At 38.8% G+C, this 25,445-nt stretch overlaps 1 protein-coding gene across 4 annotated transcripts; it reads right to left on the bottom strand.

Moving 5' to 3' along the window:
• Nucleotides 1–1,206: 1,206 nt before the first annotated feature.
• LOC123774014 (RNA-binding protein lark) lies at nt 1,207–25,039 on the bottom strand. Of its 4 annotated transcripts, none has more exons than XM_045768077.2 (12): nt 24,812–25,038; nt 21,379–21,710; nt 20,067–20,210; nt 18,409–18,627; nt 17,437–17,607; nt 15,176–15,394; nt 14,802–14,969; nt 11,007–11,318; nt 6,038–6,219; nt 2,944–2,973; nt 2,100–2,129; nt 1,207–1,905 (listed from the first exon to the last, which is right to left on the bottom strand). In XM_045768077.2, the coding sequence occupies exons 2-12, from the start codon at nt 21,568–21,570 to the stop codon at nt 1,875–1,877; spliced, it is 1,698 nt and encodes a 565-aa protein (XP_045624033.2). In that variant the 5' UTR covers nt 21,571–21,710; nt 24,812–25,038; the 3' UTR covers nt 1,207–1,874. The 4 variants fall into 4 exon arrangements, with proteins under 4 accessions (XP_045624033.2, XP_045624034.2, XP_045624036.2 ...); XM_045768078.2 differs by lacking the exon at nt 24,812–25,038 and adding an exon at nt 23,499–23,521; XM_045768080.2 differs by lacking the exon at nt 11,007–11,318 and having other exon boundaries at nt 24,812–25,039.
• Between the last annotated feature and the right edge of the window lie 406 nt (nt 25,040–25,445).

Below are 25,445 nucleotides of genomic sequence, written 5' to 3'. Positions count from 1 at the left end.
AGTCCACTGAATATGCATCAATTTTTTTCTTTTCTTCTCAATCATCGTAAATAAAACTATTAGGTTTGACAAGTTCGATTTTCTTTCTATGAACCCATATTACTACTTTATTGTGAAGTCTCTCTATGAGTTGCATTATTGTTTTTCTTATTCTCTTTAGCTTTATATGCATGGTATATTTCAACTATTAGTGGGTATTGGTCTCAAGTTGAGCAGCAGCTCTTGTGCAGGAAGAATGATGCGTCTTCTGGCTACTAGGTAATCACCAGCACTTATCTCCAATGATACATTCAACTTGTAAGTGAGTTTCACAAGATAACAATGTTTACACACAAAAATCACAATAGTGTGATATATCAAATGAACAAATCCACAAGGGCCATGATGAGGGTTCGAACCTACGCACAGGAGGGGGAGGGAATTTTCAGAGTAAAGCGCCAAGCCATTACGGGATGTTCCCAGAAGCGCCTTAGTCAACTATACCACGACATGGTTACAAACCCCGATTGGGGTTCATAGAAGCTATGGGATCCTAGTGAGGGCAGTAGCACTCCAGGTTGCAATTCTTTTAACCATGTTGTGGTACAGTTGACTAAGGTGCTTCTGGGAACATCCCATGTGTAGGCTCGAACTCTCATCACGGTCCTTGTGGATTTGTTCAACAGATTGTTTGTTATCTGTTAATGTTAATGTTCTACAGCGTTTGTTTAACATATGGCCTGGAACTAGTCCCTTGCCATCACTTCTTGAATTGTTGATATATTCAGTTGAACCTCTAGATGAGCCCCTCAGGGAGTATTCATGAGCCCTCCCCCTCATCCTGAAAATTGGGACGTTCAACAAGGAAGTGTGCAACTGTAAGTGGGATGATGCAGTTCCGACAATAAGGAACAGGGCAGTGTTCCATTAAGTGCTTACAAGTTAAGTGTGTTACTGATACGCAACCTAGCCAGAGCCATTTACCACCGTCTTATGACTTTAATTACAAATATTTGTTCATCTGCAGCCTTTTTTGTTTTTCCTAGCACAACATGTACTATTTAGATAGCACATCATTCTCATGAAGCATTTCCACTTTACCATTCATAGTGAACACAAATGAATTTTTAACTTCTTGGTATCATACTAATAAACTGTTTTCACTTCTGAAACTTATTAAAGGGAATGTGCATCACCACACAACACAAGGATGAAAGTGAAGAAACCTTTTCCAATAAAATTTCAATTTATTGCTACAAGTACAGTAATACACTTGATAGGGCATGACATTACTCATAAATGATTAGAAGCATACTGTACTGGAATCATTTAAATTAATATTTTACATTGGTAGTTAGGTAGAGCTACAGTTTAAATGAAGTGAGCAATGCATGGCATTATGCTTCTTCAACACAGGTTAATAACTAAGAGGATTTCTTAGCTACTGAACTATTGTAAGTAAATGGTATTACTGTAAACAGGTATTGAATGATTCAATAGTAAGGCAATCAATGGATATGTTTTTGTTTTATTTACATCTACAACATTCACAGCATATGGTCTACATAACAATTCAATACAAAATAAATAGAAAAAAATTCACAAGATCTAAACCAAGAAAACTTGTTTAGTGTGATAACTATTTTTTGCAGAACAGGTTCAGTTTGGGTAACATTTCTGTTAAAGGATAATGGGTTTTCATAACAAGCATCACATATCTGTTCAACATTTCTAGAGTACAGTACTGTCTACGGTGCATAAAGACATGTCGGCAGTATGGATCCAAGCGAGGTCAACAAGGCTACTACACAAAGTATGAAAATCTGCTGACAAAACTACTGTGCTTGCACCAATTATCAAGAGTTCTGTGCTAGTACTTGTGGCTAGTTATGCACTCAGAATGGCCGATGATTCGGTGGGCCGTTACTGCAGCAATGTGGAATGAAATAAGGTTAGTACTGAGGAGTACCTTCCTTGAGGTTATGATATAAAAACTTAATAAATATAAGAAACATATTTGGATATATCACACTGCTAAATGAAGACTACATTTTATTTATTCCCATGTGAGGATGAAATTGGATAAAAGCACTGTTTTCAGTAGTGAACTTTATACTTACCCACGCATTGGTGGACGAGGAAGGGAGCTCCTGCAACACAGGCATCCAACTTTAATAAAACTAAATACCAAATGCAAATTCATTGATATACATAAATTCATACATTCATTCATTACTATTTACACTGATACTGAGAATTGTTATTATACATGCATACATTCACTAATATATTCACTTATTCATTCATTGATACACATTCATACAAGCAATCATCAAGCCATCCAAGGTCACCATTGTGAGTGGTTTGGGCAGCATGTATTTGTACTGCTGACAGTGAGCTCTTGCATTGACAGATGGGGCTGGGCTGGCAGTCACCTTGTACACTGTATGAAACCAGTTGCAATATAGATTTTCAGTTTACTGTATTTCCACTTTTCCTCACCTTTTACATCTAAATTATTCTACTTGGAAAAATAGGTTTCGGATTTGTTTTTGTGCATTGGCAGATGTGTGTGCACTGTAAGTCCTAAGCCACACTTTGGGGGGGGGGGTTAAAGAGGGGAAAAGGCTCCCAAGTTAGCTGAAATAACTGGAGAGAGATGGAAGTGTGGGGGTTGAGGTGATGGTGAACATAATGTTATATGTCAGGTGGCATGACAAGAGGGAAGTTATCTGATGACTGAATTAAGGCAATTGGTGGAAATAAGGAGAAAATGGAAGTAAGGAAGGTTATATGAATTACTGATGATGAATTTGGGTACACATACTTATTCATTTGATAGCTCCTGCCTATGGTGGTCTTGTTGAAGGGTGAATTGTAGCTAAGCAGCCTAATAAAAAAAGAATTGTAATGCTGTCCCCATGTATGTATACAATGTAACATAACCAGTGTACTTGTACTCACCCTCGTACTGGTGGACGATATAGAGGGTTCCTGCAAAAATTGGAATCTACATATTACAATTTGTTTTTAACACTCGTACAGTGAGAATGATGTAAATCATTTTGATGAAGCCATTTGATTGCTCTCTAAGGCAAGAACCTCCTGGCCCAGGACAGGCCTATGCTCAGCACAAGGTGACCCCCTCCCCCTGCACTGACACAGTAAGGATCTTTATAAACAGTACCTGGCTAATACTGGTGCTGAGGAGACACTAGAGAATACTCAATTTAGCATGGAATGACTTCAAGCCAGAAAGCACATCTTAAAAACATACATGCCCTTACAAGTGCTAAATGACACTACAAGGACTATCAATGAACATTCAAGCGTACAGTCAGTTGTGCCACTCATGCAAACTTAAAGGGAGTCATAGAAATAACTATCACACTCATTCCATTAAAAAAAAAAAAAAAGTCACTTCCCTGAACAAATCCCGACCTCTTCTAAAGTGCCATATAGTCGTCATGGCTTGGTGCTTTCCCCTGATAATTTCCTCCCTCCCTCCCTGAGGAAAAGTCTGACAGGGAAAAAACCACTCAACCCCCCCCCCCCACCCCTGGAGTGCAGCAGAGGAAATTCACAACCGAATCATCTCAAGGCCCAAGATTTAGCCAACAGCTGTTGCACAACATCCTCCAGAACGAGAAATAGATGAGAATAACAGCAGAGAAACTGCACAACCCAACTCATGAAATTGGCTCAACAATGAACACCCATGAATAAGACAATTTGAAAAAGTCTGCAACCAAATCCATGAGAAAGATGGTGAACATTTTAAGGCAAGCTGCAGCTAAATCAAACCGAAAATAAACAATGCACATTATCTTTAAAGCTAGCCCACTCAGGCCACAGTTGAAAGATGTTTAAGCATGCAAAGATTTTTTAGCACATTCTCAGAGGAAATTGATAGGGTAAAGACAGACTATCTAACATTGGGTGGTACACGAACAAGGGAATATAGGTGGAAACTTAGAACCCAAATGCGCCAGACACATTAGTAAGAATTGCTCCAGTGTCAGAGCAGTTAACATATGTAGCCTGGTTATGGGTACTATAGCTAGTATAGTAACAATTGGTCACTGAATTAACATATGGGCACTGTAAATAACAAATGGGCACTGTAAATAACAAATGGGCACTGTAAATAACAAATGGGAACTGTAAATAACAAATGGGTACTGAAATAAATAATAAGTTTTGAACAGATTCTGAAATAAGATAATAGATTATGAAGTATCAAATAGGTTCTGAAATAACAAATGAGTAATAACTAAAGTGAGAAGCAACAGGAATAATTATAGGGCAAGTGAGATACAGAAAACAAGGAAAATTTCAGTGATCTTCTAAATATGGGATATATATACTGTGTATGTATGTATATATATGTGTGGGTGTGTGTATATATATATTTTATATATAGTAGTAGTAGTAGTAGGCATCCATCATCCATCAACATATATACTGTATATATATATATATATATGTTGTACCTAGTAGCCACAACGTCGTACTCGGCCTACTATGTAAGGCCCGATTTGCCTAATAAGCCAAGCTTTCCTGTATTTATATATTTTTCAGTATTTTTTCTTATGAAATGATAAAGCTATCCATTTCATTATGTATGAGTTAATTTTTTAAAAATTTGAGTTAAAACTAACGTAGATATATGACCGAACCTAACCAACCCTACCTAACCTATCTTAACCTAACCTAAACTAACACAATTAAGTCAATAATTTATGTTCTTAATAAAATACTGTATAATAATAATAATAATTCAAATAAACTATTTGGAAACAATTTATTGAAAATAAAAAATCACTCGGCCTATTAGGCAAATTGGGTCTTGCATAGTAGGCCGAAAAGTGTATTCTGGTTACTAGGTACGATATATTAATTATTATATATATATATATATATATATATATATATATATATATATATATATATATATATATATATATATATATATATATATATATATATATATATATATATATATATATATATATATATATATATATATATATATATATATATATATATATATATATATATATATATATATATATATATATATATATATATATATATATATATATATATATGTCGTACCTAGAAGCCAGAACGCACTTCTCAGCCTACTATGCAAGGCCCGATTTGCCTAATAAGCCAAGTTTTCATGAATTAATATATTTTCTCTATTTTTTATCTTGTGAAATGATAAAGCTACCCATTTCAATATGTATGATGTCAATTTGTTTTTATTGGAGTTAAAATTAACGTAGATATATGACCGAACCTAACCAACCCTACCTAACCTAACCTAACCTATCTTTATAGGTTAGGTTAGGTTAGGTAGCCGAAAAAGTTAGGTTAGGTTAGGTTAGGTAGGTTAGGTAGTCGAAAAACAATTAATTCGTGAAAACTTGGCTTAGTAGGCAAATCGGGCCTTGCATAGTAGGCTGACAAGTTCGTTCTGGCTACTAGGTACGACATATATATATATATATATATATATATATATATATATATATATATATATATATGTCGTACCTAGTAGCCAGAACTCACTGCTCAGCCTACTATTCAAGGCCCAATTTGCCTAATAAGCCAAGTTTTCCTGAATTAATATATTTACTATAATTTTTTTCTTATGAAATGATAAAGCAACCCTTTTCTCTATGTATGAGGTCAATTTTTTTTTATTGGAGTTAAAATTAACGTAGATATATGACCAAACCTAACCAACCCTACCTAACCTAACCTAACCTATATTTATAGGTAAGGTTAGGTTAGGTAGCCAAAAAAAGCTAGGTTAGGTTAGGTTAGGTAGGTTAGGTAAACGAAAAAACATTAATTCATGAAAACTTGGCTTATTAGGCAAATCGGGCCTTGAATAGTAGGCTGAGAAGTGCGTTCTGGCTATTAGGTACGACATATATATATATATATATATATACTGTATATACATACACACACACATATACTGTATATTGTACTGTAGAACACTACCAACTACAGTACTGTAATAACCATTACGACAAATACTAACCGAGGAGGTGGTAAGCCTCTACTAAATCTTAGATAATCAGGATGAGATGGCAGGGAAGGAAGACGTCGATTATACAAGTCATCTAGTAGTGGTGGCGGTGGTGTGGGATGATCACCATAATGGTGTTCATATAGTCCAGTGTCACAATAGCGATCATAACGATCATAGTGACTAAAATCATCCTGAAAAGTAGCAAATGTAAAGGTATAACATTTATCCTTATGAGTTGTACACTGTATTCCTAAACATTACGGTGTTTATAAACAAATATTTGTTCACTTGGCTAGTGACACCATAAAACTTGATTTAGCAGTGCTTTTCCAAACCATAAATGTGCCTCATCACTAGTAATGCTAAAATTATCATATATTGTACCACAATTTCTGCAAAACAAGCTATTGTTTGTTAACTTTTTTCTAAAAATCTATCCAAACACTGTAGTACAGTATTTACATTTGCTCCACTGTAGTCTATATATTAAGATAAACAAAAGAATGAATCTAGAGACATTCAAAAGAATGAATGACATTCTAGAGAATGTCATTAAACAGGACAGAACGGTAATGAAAGGCGAGTGCTCTCTTTGTAAGAACTAACATTACAATTACCATAAATTGAAGAACCGTATTAAATATTTTCCATTAAGAAATTATTTCTTCTATTTTTTACAATATAAAAACTAACTTTAGCTCATTGATAGAGTGAATTTGTCCTTTACAAGAAACGAGCATCAATGGAAATTTTTGTACTTCCACTAACAAAGCCGGTTTCACTGGGAAAGGGAAAGATTTGTTCTGGTCATAAAATTGGTCCAATTGGTTGCAACAGGCAAAAATAATGGGAAATTTTCAATGAAGCAAAGCCACATATTCAGTGGAACAGATTGCAACAATACTGTATACTGGTGTTTAAAATAGTGTATACTTCTGCCAGCAATTTTAGTACTATATTAAAGTTTGCTATTATTTGCAATAATTTATATAATATTGTACTTATAGATATAAAATAGCAAAGTAGAGATACAGTGAAATCTTTTGCAACAGAAGGGTCCAGTAACATATCTGTCCATAGTTCCCCACTTCACCCAATTCTCCGTCAGTGCTTGTTATTCCAAAATGTGTTAATATGCAACTTATTTTAAATTTCAATTATATGATCTTATGTATTTTTTCTTTGTCAGTATGAAAACAATCCCATCAATACACACACATACCAGTGAAGAAGTGTTCCATGTTAAATAACCTTTAATACAACCAGCAGTGTAGTTACTGTACTACAATACTGTACTGACAGTAAACACAAAGAAAGGAAGCAATCTACTGAGCATATATAATTACCTTGTCACATAAAACTGCAATAATCAATCACCGACTCTTAACAGCCAACCACTTAGACTAGTCGGTGGAGCAATAGCCATACATCTTGCCGAGTCGGCGTTCAATCTCTGATGGTCCAAGTAGTTGGGCTCCTTCCTCCCAAGATCTGTATAGTCATACTTAGTGCTTTATCCCCAAAATTATCTTACCTTTAAATCATAATAAGCAAACAATCATGTGTAACTAATCGTAATTACCAAAGTGTAGTTACAGGACGAGAGCTACGCTCGTGGTGTCCCGTCTCCCCAGCACTCTGTCATATAACGTTTTGAAATTATTGACGGTTTTGGCCTCCACCACCTTCTCACCTAACTTGTTCCAACCGTCTACCACTCTGTTTACAACAGTTAATTATCTTATATTTCTCCGGCAGCTTTGTTTCGTTAGTTTAAATCTATGACCTCTTGTTCTTGAAGTTCTGGATCTCAGGAATTCTTCCCTATCGATTTTATCGATTCCTGTTACTATTTTGAACGTAGTGATCATATCACCATACTGATATGGTGATATGATCACTACGGTGATCACTATATGGTGATATGATCACTTTTTCTTCTACTAGTTTTTGCATATTTAATGCCTCTAACCTCTCCTCGTAGCTCTTGTCCTTCAGTTCTGGGAGCCACTTAGTGGCATGTCGTTGCACCTTTTGCAGTTTGCCGATGTGCTTCTTAAGATATGGGCACCATACAACCGCTGCATACTCCAGCTTTGGTCTAACAAAAGTCTTGAACAATTTCTTTAGTATTTCTCCATCCATGTACAGTATTTAAAAGCAATTCTGAAGTTATAAAGTGTAGCATATTCTTCTTGCACAATGTTCAATGAACCACCCCTAGATCCTTTTCTTTGTCAGAATTCTTTAAAGATTTCTCACATAATTTATAGGTTGTGTGGGGTCTATGTTCTCCAATTCCACATTCCATAACATAGAATTTATTCACATTAAATTCCATTTGCCAAGTGTTGCTCCATATACTTATTTTGTCCAGGTCTTCTTGAAGGGCATGACAATCATCTAGGTTTATCTTCCCTATTATCTTAGCATCATCAGCAAACATGTTCATATAATTCTGTATTCCCACTGGTAGATCATTTATGTAGACAATGAATATTACCGGTGCAAGAACTGAACCCTGTGGTACTCCATACTCCACTCGTGACATTCCTCCAATCCGATACCTTGCCTCTGATTACGGCCCTCATTTTTCTGTCAGTTAGGAAATTTTTCATCCATGTTAGAAGCTTACCTGTCACCCCTCCAATATGTTCCAGTTTCCAGCAACCTCTTATGGGGAACTCTGTCGAAAGCCTTTCTTAGGTCCCGATAGATGCAGTCAACCCAACCATCTCTTTCCTGTTAAATCTCTGTGGCTCTATCATAAAAACTGAGTAAGTTCGTTACACAGGATCTTCCAGATCGAAAACCATACTGTCTGTCAGATATTATATCGTTTTCCTCCAGGTGTTCTACCCATTTAGTTTTAATTATTTTTCCAATATTTTGACTTGCACTTGTCAATGATACAGGTCTATAATTAAGGGGGTCTTCCCTGCTTCCACTTTTGTAGATTGGAATTATGTTAGCTTTTTTCCACACATCAGCTACAACTCCTGTAAACAGGGATGCCTGAAAAATCAGTTGAAGTGGAATGCTGAGCTCAGGTGCACATTCTCTTAGAACCCATGGTGGAACTCCATCTGGACCAACTGCTTTGTTCTTACTTAACTCCTTGAGCATTTTTCCACTTCGTCTCTTAGACACCTCTATGTGCTCTATGTTGTTCTCTGGAATTCTTATTGAGTCTGGTTCCCTGAAGATATCATTTTGTACAAACACACTTTGGAACTTTTCGTTTAGTGTTTTCATACATTTCCTTTTCATTTTCCGTGAATCTATTTCCCATTTTCAACCTCTGAATATTATCCTATACCTGCAATTTGTTGTTTATGAATTTATAGAATAGACCTGGTTCTGTTTTACATTTGTCTGCAATCTCATTTTCAAAATTTCTTTCTGCCTCTCTCCTCACTGCCATGTAGTTGTTTCTCGCATCTTTGTATCGCTGGTATGTTTAGGGGTTTAGCCTTTTCCTGTATTAATTTCATTTGTGTGCCTTTTGGTCTCTGGCCCTTTTGCAATTTCTGTTGAACCAATCCTGTTTCCTAGTTCTGCATCTCTGTTTTGGTACAAATATTTTTTGTGCCTTTATCATATATTTTACAAAACTTGACATACATCTTATTCACTTCCTTGCCTAGCAACAAGTCTGTCCAATTATACTCACTAACAAATTTTCTGAGGTCGCCATAATGTCCTCTCCTGAAGCCAGGTTTTTCAACTGCTTCAACCTCCTTATTTTCTTCCAGATTATAATGCATTGCATACTTTATTCCCAAAAAGACATGGTCACTTTTACCCAAGGGAGAAAGGTACTGAATGTCAAATATCTCTTCCTCCTTCCTGATAAATATCAAATCTAGCATGGAGGGAACGTCCCCTTCCCTCATCCTCGTAGCTTGTTTAACATGTTGAAACAAGAAGGTTTCCAAGATGAGGTCTACAAATCTACAGGTCCAAAAATCTTCTGTTTAGCTTCATATGCTTCCCAGTCTATGGATTTCAAGTTGAAGTCGCCGACTCTCAACAGTCGTGATCTATCGTTATCCGCTCTCGCTATAATCTCTCTCATTATTGTTACAAGATCTTCTCGTTTACTATCTAGCTCCTCCTCTGACCATGTGCTGCTTGGCGGTGGACTATATGCATTTATGATCATTAGTTTATCATCCTCATAGCAGATCTCTAGTGCTATTATGTCAACTTCTTGTGGATTGGCAATCATTATTTCCTTCACCTTTAGGTGTTCTTTCACCAGCACAGCAACGCCACCGCCTTTCCTAATTTTTCTGTCCCATCTCCAAATTGAGTAGCCCCTTGGGAATATGACCTCATTTAAAATAACATCATGTTTTGTCTCCACGAGTATTGTACAACAATGTCTGGTGTCTGCAGCTGTATTACATCACTTAACTCCAGTATCTTCGACCTCACTCCATCTATGTTGGTGTATGCAATTTTCAGGAACTTGTTCCCCCCTCACCTTATCCTTCACTACCCCTCTCTCTAATGATTTTGTTAGTTTGCCTTTATGTACCACTTTACTGGTCTGCCTACCCTTATCACTTTTAAAAAAAAAAAGAATCAATTTCTTCTTCATTCCTGCTCTAATTGAAATGTTTTGCCTTGGCGAGGTTCAGTTTCAGCTTCTCTCTGTCTTCTTTTGAAAGATCTCGTCTTAACGACCACACTTTCTCATCCTCATCACTTTGTAATTTTCTAGCATTCCATAGTACTTCTTCCATCTGTTTGGCACCGTTTAGGGTGATCCTTAAACGTCGATCTTTCCCTTTTATGTATCTGCCTATTCTCCTGTAGTCGCACACATTCTCTATGGTAGTAAGATCTTCCACAAGGCCAACAATTTTATCTACTACTTTCGCTTCTTCTACAGCTCTTTCTGACCTAGATGTTATCTCCTTTTCTTTGCAACCAAAAATTATCAGGGACTTACTGATACTTTTAGACTTACCGTGTAGTGCATCATATGCTCCCTGACAAAGGTGGGTGGAAGTAGTGGGGGATAGTAGTCATTTGAACTGCCAAAGCTCTGTCCTCTACGTTCACAATCGCCAAAACGAGAACTTTCGACGCGTCCATCACTGGTGTACTGTCTGTACCAACTGCCACCAGATCCGCCAGAAAAGTAGATGTCAGGGTTTGTGGTTCCAGTTTGTTGTCGACTGTGTGAAGTTGACTTTCTGACCTTCAGACGGAAACCGTGGAACTCGTACCCATCAAGCTCACGGATTGCTCTCTGTGCTTGAGCTTCATCGTCCATATGCTATAATGTCATAACAAAAACTAACTTGAGATATCCACTATTGTAAACAAAGATGTATAATGACTACAGTGCTTGGCAGAGAAGGTTAATGCCACACTATACTGTCTGGAAATTACCTGCTACTAAACTTAATCAAAACTGATTGCAGACTGTTGAGAATGAATTAACGTTCTACAGTAGAATACAATGAATTTTATCAAAGGTAATCACAACATTTTGCGAGCTATTTAGTGGGTGGAAATCTAAAATGTTTTACATGTTTTCTGGGGGGAGCCCCTTCGGCTCCCTGGAGCTTACTAGGCTGATATGCTAATGTCAGACTTTGGCATCAGTCATGTGTATGGAGTTCTATGGGCCTACCGGGGACCACGAGCCAGAACCTGGCCCCCTAAGAAGAGGCTAGGTGAGCAATGGCCTATAGAAACCCCTGTGTGATTGGGGGCATTCTATGTCTGCCATCGACCGGGTTAGGCACCCAGAAAGGTAAGCGTCCCAAAACAAACCCCTATTCTGGTGAAAATTGCTACCACAAGCCGAACAAGTGGATAGAACTCCCCTAAAGTAAACAAGCAAACAATAATGATATCACATGTCGCCGCCCCGCGGTTCGCACAGCTCCCCCCTCCCCGGAAGGGGGAAGAGGAAGCCCCAGACCCAGTTCTAAAGCTGATGCTAAAGGCTGAGGTCATGTGCTCTGGCTCCGGTGGTTGTTTCAGCACTGTACCTAGAGTGTGGTATCTGTCTTCCAGGTGGTGCGTGAGCCGGGAGTGTTTCTTCAGTACTCGGGCTGCATACGCCTAGGGTTTCCTTCCCTAGGTGCCTTGTAAGTACTGCCCTTGGGGCTTGGGGTTCCCTTTCACAAGTTCCTTGGGTTCTGCCCCTGCTAGGCCGTTTACTGCTTGGTTTTTGGCTGCCCCTTGTGTGCTCGGGTGTTCTGTCTCCCTTGTTCGCCTTGGGGTAGGGGGCAGTTTGTACTGGCGGGGCGCAGGGTACTACGAATCTAGTTTTCACCAATCAGAGCGGCCGGCTCTGTTCCGCCTGGGTACCCTGTCCTCTTGCGAGGTTTTCTTTTTCTTTTTGTTTTCTGCCTGGTGGGGGGTCTGCCTTGGTTCTTGCCCCCTGTGTACTGAGTACTCTTCCTTCTTCCGGTAGTTCCCCCTGCTAGGTCCCCGTGAGTGTACACGTCCCGGGGGTTCAGTTCTTAGAAGGTTGTTTGGTAGTTTTGGGCGCCGGTTAGCAGTACCCTGCCTGGGTTTACCATGGTTGTTTACCATTTGTCCATGGTTGTATCAGCAGTTGTTGCTGTGCCTTTTGGCTCCGATTGCCAGGTTTGGTTTTCTGGTTCCTGGCTTTCCCTGCCTGTTGGCTTTTCTGCGTTTCACGGGATCCCTTTCCTCGAGACTCAGTCGGGGCCGTGGTCTCAGACCTCCTGGAGAGCTCACTGGTGTTGAGACGTTTTTGTCCGGCAGACGTTCCACCTTCTTTGCCGGCTCAGTTTTCCGGCTCTTCCTGCTCGGTGGTCACACCCAAGATCTTCCCGTGGCTCTGCCTCTTCTCGGCTTGTTTGGTCCTTGGGGGGGGGGGGGCCTGGTTCGGCTCTGCCTCGGGTCTCTCACTTTCTGTTGGTCAGGAGGCTTCGTTGATGGTGTCCCACCTGCGTTGTTCTTCTTGGTGGCAGTGGGGTTTTTTGGCGGTCCTTCCTTTTTCCTTCTGTCCCTTCTTCAGTTCTGTTTTGTTGGCATGGTCTTGTCCTTCTCTTTTGGGGATTCGGGGCCGTCATTTTGCCACATACTGTCACCTCGTATCGTGCGGTACTGGCGGAGTCGCTTCAGCTTGCTCTCAGTATTGAGGATTGAGGTTCGGTTTATTCTGGTCCGGTTTATTCTGGTCCGTTTTGCACGCTGCCTCGGGCGTTGTTTCCCCGCTGGCCTGCTCATGCGCCACCTGAGCGGTCCTGGTCATTGGACAGAGTGCTCTTCTCTTCGATTTGTTGTGGCCCCTTCGGTCCCGGTTTGTTTCTCCTAGGCTCTTTTTCTGTTGGCCTTGGCCTCTGGAGGTCGGGTTGGCGAGTTTTCTGCTCCTTTGGTCATGGCGATGGGGTTGTTCGTTGTGGCAGTCTCCTTTTTGGCGGAGAATGAGACGGCTGCTTTCCAGAGGGGTCCTTGGGTTGTTGCTGCTTGGTTGTTTTGGCTGGGGGGTGCTTCATGTTTGGTGTCCGGTGGCAGCCCTCCACCGTTCATTGCGCGCCACGGCTTCTGTGTCCTGGGTCGCGCTTTGGGTTGATCCGGTTTCCCTACTTTTTTGTTTGCGGGTGCGGGTCTCCCGGGTCTTCTGCAGGATTATTATGGCTAGCCGGCCTGTGGTCTCTCCTCATGTCCATGTTCGCGGCTCTTGCCACTGTTTTTGGCAACATGTCACGGGCTGTCATTCGGGCGCTAGGTTTTTGGCAGTCGAGCTGGGTCCTGGCTGCTCGTTATCTTGTGCGCGTTCCTGAGCCCAGTTGGGCCTGGGTTGCTTTGGATCAGCAGTTGTAGCTGTTTGTCTCGGCTTCGAGTTGCGGAGTGAGCGGCAACCGCCTCCCGGGGAGGTCCCTCTACTTCCCTTTGTGGGGAGTTAGCTCCGGGGAGCTGAAGGGGCTCCCCCCAGAAAACCAGCGTTGAATGTAATGAAACGCCATTTTCTGGGCGAGTCCTGGAGGCTCCCCGGCATCCCTCCCTCCCTCCGGTCAGCATTTTTTTCACGTTTTTGACATTCAGCCTCAGAACTGGGGGTGAATATGGGTCCACCATATCCACGCGATGGATATGGGGCTCCCCCTTCCCCCTCATGGGGAGGGGGGGAGCTGTGTGGACAGTGGTGCGGCGACGTGTGACATCATTATTGTTGTTTGCTCGTTTATTTTAGGGGAGTTCTATCCACTTGTTCGGCTTGTGGTAGCAATTTTGACCAGAATAGGGGGTTTGTTTTGGGACGCTTACCTTTCTGGGTGCCTAACCAGGTCGATGGCAGACATAAAATGCTTCCAACCATACGGGGGTTTCTATAGGCCATTGCCCCCCTTGCCTCTTCTGAGGGGGCCAGGTTCTGGCTCATGGTCCCCGGTAGGCCCATAGAACTCCATACACATGACTGATGCCAAAGTCTGACATTAGCATATCAGCCTAGTAAGTTCCGGGGAGCCTCTGGGACTCGCCCAGAAAATGGCGTTTCATTACATTCAACGCTGGTTTTTTCATTAATACATCAGCAAAATCTATTTCTAGCATGGCTCTCTTCTTCTCTAACATTGTTTTTAAATCTTGTTCCATCCTGGGAACATTCCATCACTGAAGGGATGACCAGGAGTGAGAGTAAGGGGGGCCTTGAGCTTCTCTTTCTCAATCATTTCTCAAGAAAATAACTCATGCATAATAGTGGAATTCAACAATCCACCTCCCTCTATTTCTCTTTCCCCTCTCTTCTAACATGATATAATAAACTTACAACGAATGCATAGTTGTTTATAATATCGGCTTCTACTACGTTGCCATACATTTCAAAAAGTCTTTTCACCTCCGATACTCTACAATTCTTGTTCAAATTACCAACATAGATTTTTGTCTTCTGGTTACCACCCTTCTTGATGCCAGTAGAAGCTTTAACAACCATAGGCTGCAATAAATAAAATAAAGCTTCAAAACACACACAAAAAACCTTAATATCAAAATTTAAATTTGTTATTTCAATAATGTGCATCACAAGGAACAAGTTTAATCAAAGAAAAGCTTTTAATTTGTTAAAGATAATTTCACATTTTTAAAGGGATAAAATGTGATTTTGTTTACTATGTTACAGGTGGAATTAAAACATTATTTTACCCTTTCATCCAGTATATAGCCATTCAGTGCTGCAATAGCCACTTTGCCCTCCTCCTCTTTGTCCATGTGCACGAAACCAAAGCTTTTTAGCACATCTACCTCTACCACTGTGCCATGAGCTTCAAAGAGTTTTCGAATTTCTGTAGTTGTGGTGCGATGGCTGAGGTTACCTAAAAATATCTTGTAAGTTTTCTTCTGTTCGGCTTTCTTAGACGATATCTGGGAAAATGGCAGATGGTGTATGTATTAACAATTGAAGGATGAGGCAAACAGATAGTAATTAGTTGCCCTATTTTTTTAATCTTTTAAGCATTGCTTATGCTATGTTTGTTAATTTTAATGCATTTTCCTTTCCTTCTGTATGGGTTCATACGATTGAGGACAAAGTCTGTTACGCTCATCGAGACCCAACTAGGCCAATCATACTGCTTCTGAAGGATGCAAGCCACAACAGCTACCAAACTCCCGGTTACTTATTTACTGTTAGGTGACCAGAGCATCAGGTGTAAGGAACTGTGCCCAAGCATCTTGCCTTACCAAGAAACTAAACCCAGAAATATTTGATGGCGAGCCAACTGTGTTGACGATGTACTCATTGTGTGGAAGCATCTTTTATTTAAATGATGCTCACTTCTTTAAAATAATCACAAAAAAACTTAATGCACGTCCCTAATAAGATACTTAGAATCTCTAAGTATAATTAATTTCTCCTAATACATTATGTATACAAATTGTGTACAATATCTACACCACTGTATGTTCATATAAACTAACAAATACTTTCCTAATATAGTTTCAAAGAATTATCCATGAGGTTTATCCTTGAGGTAATCAGCTAGCCTTAGAGAACATGGGTAAACTCGACGACGTTTCGGTCCGTCCTGGACCATTCTCAAGTCGATTGCGAGAATCGACTTGAGAATGGTCCAGGACGGACCGAAACGTCGTCGTCCCTTCAACTTTTAGTGTGTGGTCTGGTCAACATACTTCAGCCACATTATTGTGACTCATCGCCTGCATGGGTAAACTCCACTACATCCATACAGATATTTGCATTATTCCTGTAAAACCCAGACAATAATCATTTAAATCAACAAATGATAAGCGCATTATCCAGTGAATCTACATGTGATGATAGCCACATTTTAAGGGTTAAATTCTAATTCGGGTACAGTAATGCAATACTGTACAAATTGCAGGCCACCTGTATACATGTGTACTGTACTCTACAGTGATATACAGGGGTAAAAACATAAAAATCATACAAATTTATTTGTTGTTTTCCATGTAACAAAATAAAGCTGAAACTTAAAGCAGAATTACCATCACAAACTGTGTTTTTAAGATATCATAGAGTCAAAGTTGGCAGTCCTAACCAAACAGCAGTATTAGAAGTGGGAATGACTACAAATGATGCAAATAGTTGGCAATGAAACAAAACAAAAAAAATGTGTAATGTTTTAGCCAAGCAGAACTTTGTGATTTTCGTGCAGCAACAAATACAATACAATTTTATTCAATAGAATGTGTGTACAAAAAAACAAAGGAATAATGTACAAATTGTAGGGACAGGAGTTACACAATATATGAAGCCACTAGTATGCAAAGCATTTTGGCCAGAAACAAAAGAAATAAACAAAATGTTTTTTACAAAGGTGTCAGGAGGAAAATAAAAAATTAAAAAATTAATGTAAAAAAAAAGGGACACTTAAGGATGACAGGTAAAGACTTCTTGCCATTTAAAACAAAAGACCCTCCCAGTGAGGGGTACATTAAAGACAGTACTGTATACAAATATTGCTCGAAACGATGCCGATTTGATGACAGGACTGCAAATGCAAAATGTGGGAGGATGTTTTACATGCCAAATAAGGAGTCCATGTTCAACTGATATTCTGAACATAAGAGCATGTATTAAGTAACATACAATACTATACATAGAGCACATGTTGTTACACATGTAGTATAAAACTAAGCTATGTGTTACACACAGATCTCATGTTGAAGTGATATTTACACATGGAGCATGTGTTGACATGACAAGGTACACCAACAGTCTACACACTGAGCACATTCTGAAGCGACATACATCACAAATTTGAAAACAAATTTATGATGCGATTATAATTTTACTGCAAGTTTAATCATTTCATTTATAACAAAGATAATACAGACAGAATTTGCACGAATCTTTGTGGACATTCTTTATACCCTGTACTATAACGAACACAAAATGTATCGCAATTTTACGAGATACTTACAACAAAGGCACAGCTGTTGGCAAGAGAATTAGACTCTATGGCACTGTTATCCAGGTCATATAAACTTTGCAGCCTCTCAAGTCTAGACTCTGTAGGAAGGTTGCCATCTAAGATATCTGAAGTTTGGTCATCATCTTTCTTAGCACCGGTAGAGGCCTTAACAACCATTGGCTGAAACCAAATATATATTAACCAACCCATTAAGATTTATATTCAACTAGAATTACTCATCTTCAACTAAAAATAAATCAAACTTTGAATAGAACTAAAGCCTAGTCTACACCAATCTGTAAATCAAATATTTACTGTAAATCAACCAAACAGATTTACCCAATACTCAATAATGCAACTGATGCTCTCAAGACAAAACTCTGGAATGTACTAAAGCCAAAGTTCATTTATAATCCATCCCATTACATTAATACACAATGATAAAAGTATATTTCATGCTTAATTTGAGAAATAGCTTTTAGTAATCACTGGGATCCTGTTTATCATGGTTTGTGAGATAATACTTTCATGCTGCATCTTATTGATCACACTAAACAGTAGTCATTATCAGTTCCTATCTTGAATAGGACTCTTTCAGAGGTGTGTCGAGTCAATTCCGCAGGAGAAGTTTATCTTGGCGTGGGTATAAATGTGGAAACCACTCCTCAAAAGTATTTTTATGACATTGATACATTTCCATTTTTTGTCTGAAAAGATGTACATTACTAATTAATTTGTGTATTTATAACTACACTGTAATACTATACTGTACCATGTACAGCATTTACATTATACAATGTACAGTAATATAATAAGTGAATATTTTGTATAAATAAATATAATTATTATTAATAGTATTAATCTAAATTAGCAAGAACCATGCGTACAAACAACCCAATTAACTCTATTGTACCTACTGGTATATATCACATCCAAAATGGTTAACCTGGATTAAAAACAATGTATGGTAACAAATCTTACTTTTCCATGAAGAGAATAGCCATTGAGTGTTTCAATAGCCATCTGACCCTCATCCTCATTTTCCATGTGCACAAAGCCATAGTTCCTGATGACATCTGCCTCCAGCACTGTACCATGTGTTTCAAAAAGTTTGCGGATATCCGAGCCTGAAGCACGATTACTGAGATTTCCAACAAATATTTTGTAAGCATTTTCCCAATCAGGAGTTTGGGTTGAAATCTAGAAAAAGACAATCAAGGTATTTTCAAGTAAATGAAGAAAATATAAATTAAATTACAAATATTACAAGAATTCTAACATTCATACATAAACTTTTATTTTAATTCTACAGTGCAAGCATTATTTCTAGTTTTATTAAATTATAACACTATCAGCTGGGAGAAAGTCAGTGAAACAAATCAAAACAGTATCTGTATAATGCAACAATACAGAAAAAATATAAGCAAAAGGTGATCATATGCTACAACATGAATTTTCCAAGTAATTAATTATCAAAAGAAGGTACCAAGCTGGGCAGACTATGTAGCATGACTTCCAAAGCAGGTGGGGTTTGCTCCCTGGAAGCCTAGAATGGAGAAAACCATGCCTGTACTGAAGTTGAGCACTAGGGCCTCTACCTCATACAGTCTCCATCCTTAGAAATGAGAGAGCAGGCTTTAGATGGAACATCTAACTCATCTTAAAGAATATCTGTGTGTCATCTAACACCTGCTACATTTCCTAAGGTTCAGGAAGGAAAGAATAGTGAGTAGGGAGCAACAAGAAAATCATCCAATCAAACTCCTAAATTGAAACAATTGTACCTGTAGGTAAGGCATTACACCAATTGCTAATTAAACCACAATGAACCGATGAGAAACCAATAATAGCAAGCGAAAAGTCTCGCACGAATCTTGTAGAGCAGAAAACCTCCCGGATATCAAGGAATACACTGAAGTTGTGCCTACACCAAGAAGGTAAAAGCCTAAAGTGAACAAGTCTTAAACCCGCAAAGCACGGAACCTCCACTGGGGAGCACTAGGGAACAGAACAGTACCCATAAGAGATACCCTACAGAGCCAGGGAATACACTTAAGGCATACAAAACCAAACAGAGCATGCACCTACAAAAAAATACATCACACCAAAAAAATAAAGCAATACAGTACCCTGCTTTAGCAGCCACAGCAGCATCTGATCAAGACTATGCATAGACTCCATGAATGGATATAAACACAACACAGCACCAAAGCCCAGACCAAAAACTAATCTTCTACACACCACAAAGTTAGGAGTTGAACTTAAGAAGAGTTGGACAATGTCGAGTGCTACCAAAAAGCCTCAGAGAAGATATAATTCTATATATCTGTAGTTATCTGAAGATATATGTAGTATTGTCATTTGTCTTCAACACTAGGCTACAGGAGGGCTTCTTAAGCAAGAAATCCTCAAAGCAAAGCTAAAGTGGAAATGAAAATCAAATAGCACACAAATGCTCATTTTTATTAACAAATAGCACTGGTGAGTATAAGAAGGAAGCATGAGTTGCAGAAATTTGACTTTCAATAAATGATAGTTTTAAATGACCCTAAATTGTATTTCTTCCACTGAACTACAATACTACTGTATATAATCACTTCTATATCATGATACGAAGTATATTCATGAATAATACAAACTTGTTTTGTTTCAGATTCAACCCTGATGATAACTTGAGAGTTGACAGATGAATCTGAAAAAGGAGACTCAAGAGGAGAGCTCTTCTCTGTCTTAAGATCACTAGCTGCATTTGCACAGTCAGTCTTCTGCAATTTGGCCAACGCCTTTAAAAAGAAATATTTTATGTTAGAAAAAGCAATTGATAGCAATATAAAATATAATGCTGGTCAATGCTATATTGCTGAAATCAGTGAATAGAACAATAGTTTACGCTCATACTTCTGCTAGTTTCCAGCGATATGTACTCCCGAAAGATGCTACTGGAAACTAACATAATACGAGTTAAACTGCTATTATTACTTTTAGTGTATTTTTGTACATTAAGGAGAATTATTTCCGAGATTCTGAAATCCAAACAAAATCCCATATTACTTTAAGATTAAACACAATTTTTTCTAATGCAGTACAGTATATGAATGCAATATGAGTAAAATGAAAATACATACAAAATCAATGTATGAATAAAAATAATTACCATTTATTATGTACTCAATAGTAGGTGGGGAACAAGGAGTTTCATATAGGAAGAGGGCGAGTTGATTACACTATTTTCAAACTTGGGCAAGAAAAAGAGCTGCCTACGTTGAGAAGAGTAACTATGTATCCAGCCAGTTCTCATGAGCCACTACCATTTTCTTGTACTTTAGTTTTTGGCTTTGGGTAAAATACATGTCAAAATGCGACATGCTATGAAGAGGATAGGTTGGTGTCCTCAACTGAATAAAATGAGAAAGGGACAATGGAAACTGAGAACTTAATGAAAAGACAGTGTGAAAATGCATGGGTAAGATGAGTACAGTATCTTTAACAAGGCTTTGATATACAGTACTGTATAGGGTAGTGTATGGAAAGAAATCCCTCAAGAGGCCACTCAGCCCCCCTCATGCTGGTGAACTGAAAACAAAGCATGATGCAATTGGAAATGAAAGCTCGTTCATTGTTACTGTATTAAGAATAAACATATCAAATTTTGAATGCAGATACAGTACAGTACAGTATTTAAAAAGAATATCAAATACTGGTAGTAGGAACATTATTTATTTTAAATATTAGACTATTAGAACTAGTATAACTGAGGAAAAAATACAAAAGAACTACAAAGTAATAAGGAAAATTTGTGTCCTTTCACACAACTTGTGCCTCATCTGGCTTTTCCATGCGTTGTCTCTCCTATAACAGGAAGATACAGGCATTCAACTATAACAGAAGATATTCACTCAATCTCAAAACTTATACACTGTATAAATACTAGTACTGTACAGTATTTCTTACCACTCGTGTGCCCTCCAGCTCCTGTCTTACATTCTCAAACAACGCTTCCAATTCCTTTAATTTTGTTTGCAATTTTCCTTTTTCATGCGACACTAAACCATTTTGTAGGGACTGGTTATTCTCTGTGCTTATTTGCCCAACTTCCTGATCCTCTTGATCAGGCTCTTCTTTCAAAGTTCCAATTGATTCCATTAAGTCTGTAGTAGTCTTCTTTAATATAACAAAACCGCCTCTAATAACCAATAGTGAATGCCGAATAACTCATAGTTTCTCTATTTGCAGTTACTTTTTCAGTGAATCTTGAGCTTCTTAAGATCTTGTAGCATCACAATCTGTTTAATGAAAATGTTAAATGTTAAAACAATGCTCAATTTCTAAGATGTGCAATCCATATGTTAAAACAAACAAGCCCATTATAACAATAATAATTCTTTGTGCCGGGAGACATTCGGCCAGTGTATATATATACATACATCTTTGGGTTATATTGAGTTGCCCCCCCCCCACTTCCCATGAAAGTTAAATTACTGACCCTCCCCGGGATGCACCCACCACAACAAGTTCGACTAATTCCTGGGTACCTATTTAATGCTAGATGAACAGGACCATTAGGTGATAGGAAATGTGCTCAACCAATTCTGTCCTGCCCAGTATTCACACCCCGGATTCTCAATTGCTGTATGCAGCAAATTTAGACAAAAAAATTATAACGCCAAACATGTAAAGTTTATGAAAAATCCATTCTGAAGGGATTGTAGAACAGACAGCTAAGCACACAATATGACAAAATAGTGAGAATCGGTCAAAAACTGGAATGTTAGAAGCCACTCAAAGTTGAAACTCTGGTTTAAAGATAATTGAAGTTGAAGTTATCAACAAAGAATAAAGGTACAGTAGTTTTAATTTGTTAATTTAATTGTATGTTTTAATAAACATTGTTTGGCATTCATACTCGAATATGTGAAAGTTGTAGGTCAATATGTGTTGAAATGAAGTCAAGAAAAAATAACCCCCAAAAAACACAAAATATCGGGATAATTATAATAATTATAATGATTTAGGGGATATCTTTAGGGTATACTTTAAATAAGTGAAAAATCCCTAATATGGTCCCCTAATCATTAAAACAACCTAAAGAGACAAAGGAAATAGAGTTTGAAATCTGAGAAAAAATCAGTAAAAAAATTAAAAGTCCCAAGTTTTGCGAGTTGTGACTGATTTATTTGTTGACTAATTTCATTCTATCTTCACATAGTTATGAAAACATATGCATTCTCTAGGATGTATAGGGTACACTAAAATCAGATAATAAACAAAGGAGAAAAAAATAGACTAAAATCTTAAAAAAAAAATTTGGGGGACATTGATGAAAGTAACATATATTTCCATTGGATAATGTTTTTATATGATATATAACAAAATAGATCATATTAATATAGTTATTCATTATTATTTGTGTTATTATGTATTACTCAGCAGTGATATAAAGGCACCAACTGCATATCCACTTTGTGGACACTTCTTACTACTATTGTTCTTCTTTGAGCATAGGACAGGTGCTTGCATCTCTTTATTACTGCATAATCCTTCAATTCCAGTTATTAGGAGCTGTTCTCATTATTAACTAAAGGTTCTTATTTTTCAAAAATTTGTCTAAAATCAATTTCTGAAAATATTTTGATGAAAATTTCATGACATTGAAACCAATAAGTTGGAGATTTGTTTCTTTTTTATTTATTTGATTTGTGGAGAGATTTGGAGACATTAAGTTATTTTTACATAATTCAAATATTTTTCGCTATCAGGCCGACAATGAATTATTATTATTAATTAAGAGTAGTTACAGGATGAGAATCACGCTCGTGGTGTCCCGTCTTGCCACAGTGTTGACCTTTACTGATATGACACCTAGCTGGTGCAGAACGAGGAACCACATCAACGAACATGCTAGTATTGGTCATTGGTCATGCTAGATGTCACAGCTGCAAGCTCAATACCCTCACTTAGGCTACTGGTGTGTGTGTATACGACAAAGTAAAACAAAAAAAATCCCCATCCAAACCTATCAATCATTTGGTGTTTATTTTGTATTAAATACTAGGCTTTTTTTTTTACTATACCTTGAATACATGCATAAATATAATATGTTGGAGAGGATGACTAGAAAGTGGGAGTTGCGTGCAGACTTGACAAGTGTGAATTATTAAACACTCGTAATTAATCCATTAGCTTCGTGCTCGAGGTTATGCCAGCACGTGTCCTCATGCACATACCCTGCAGTTTGATACCGTGTCACAGCTACCACACACACACACACCAGTGTCACAGCTACCACACACCCGTGTCACAGTAACCACACACCCGTGTCACAGCAACCACACACCCATGTCACAGCTACCACACACACACCCGTGTCACAGCTACCACACACACACACACACACACACGTGTCACAGCTACCACACACACACACACACGTGTCACAGCTACCACACACAAACACACGTGTCACAGCTACCACACACAAACACACGTGTCACAGCTACCACACACACACACACACGTGTCACAGCTACCACACACACACACACACACACACACGTGTCACAGCTACCACACACACACACACACGTGTCACAGCTACCACACACACACACACGTGTCACAGCTACCACACACACACACACACGTGTCACAGCTACCACACACACACACACACACACACGTGTCACAGCTACCACACACACACACACACGTGTCACAGCTACCCCACACACACACACACACACACACGTGTCACAGCTACCCCACACACACACACACACACACACGTGTCACAGCTACCACACACACCAGTGTCCCAGCTACCATACACACCAGTGTCACAGCCACCACACACACCAGTGTCACAGCTACCACACACACCAGTGTCACAGCCACCACACACACCAGTGTCACAGCTACCACACACACCAGTGTCCCAGCTACCACACACACCAGTGTCACAGCCACCACACACACCAGTGTCCCAGCTACCACACACACCAGTGTCACAGCTACCACACACACCAGTGTCACAGCTACCACACACACCAGTGTCCCAGCTACCACACACACCAGTGTCACAGCCACCACACACACCAGTGTCCCAGCTACCACACACACCAGTGTCACAGCTACCACACACACCAGTGTCACAGCTACCACACACACCAGTGTCCCAGCTACCACACACACCAGTGTCACAGCTACCACACACACCAGTGTCACAGCTACCACACACACCAGTATCCCAGCTACCACACACACCAGTGTCACAGCCACCACACACACCAGTATCCCAGCTACCACACACACCAGTGTCACAGCTACCACACACACTGGCCAACATAACCCAAAGTGTCATAATAATATTACAACAGTCGGTGTTTACCTGTGCAGGGATGAAGGCAGCGTCACTGTCATAACAACACCTCCAGATATTGACCTAAACTTCTTGTATATTCCGCCACACAACTCATACTTGTGTCCAGTGGAGGTGTGAGGCGTCACCTGGTCATGTCAGCGGGGAGGTTGTGAGTGTGTTATGAGGAGAGTCACGGGAGATACTCACTCACTCACTCACTCACACGGCTCCTCATTCCGGTCCCTCCTGGGTTGCCAGATTCAAATTGCTAAAAGTAGCGAGATGACGGTCTAAAAGTAGCGAATTTGTAATAAGAGTAGCCCAATTTTTTGTTTAGTTATTTATTTATTTATTTATTTATGCATATACAAAAAGGTACATTGGGAATGTGAGGATACATAATATGGTAATTACAGTCTTGTAAAGCCACTAGTACGCGCAGCGTTTCGGGCAGTGACTGATACGGGGTTTCAAAGTAATCTATTATGATATATAGAGTACATTAAACGATTTTAATTGTTTTATTAACATTATCTCTGCATATTTAACCAATATGATAATAGGATAACTTACCAATATTTACTGTTTGAAGATTAATGGGTGTGAAGTCCTTCCACGTCTTTACAGTTGAAGATTACCAAGATCTTGATCTGCATCCACA

The sequence above is a fragment of the Procambarus clarkii genome, chromosome 91 (genome assembly GCF_040958095.1).
Source record: "Procambarus clarkii isolate CNS0578487 chromosome 91, FALCON_Pclarkii_2.0, whole genome shotgun sequence".
Lineage (NCBI taxonomy): Eukaryota > Metazoa > Arthropoda > Malacostraca > Decapoda > Cambaridae > Procambarus > Procambarus clarkii.
Note: the sequence above shows the minus strand (reverse complement) of the source record. Positions and strands in the feature narration are given on the sequence as shown.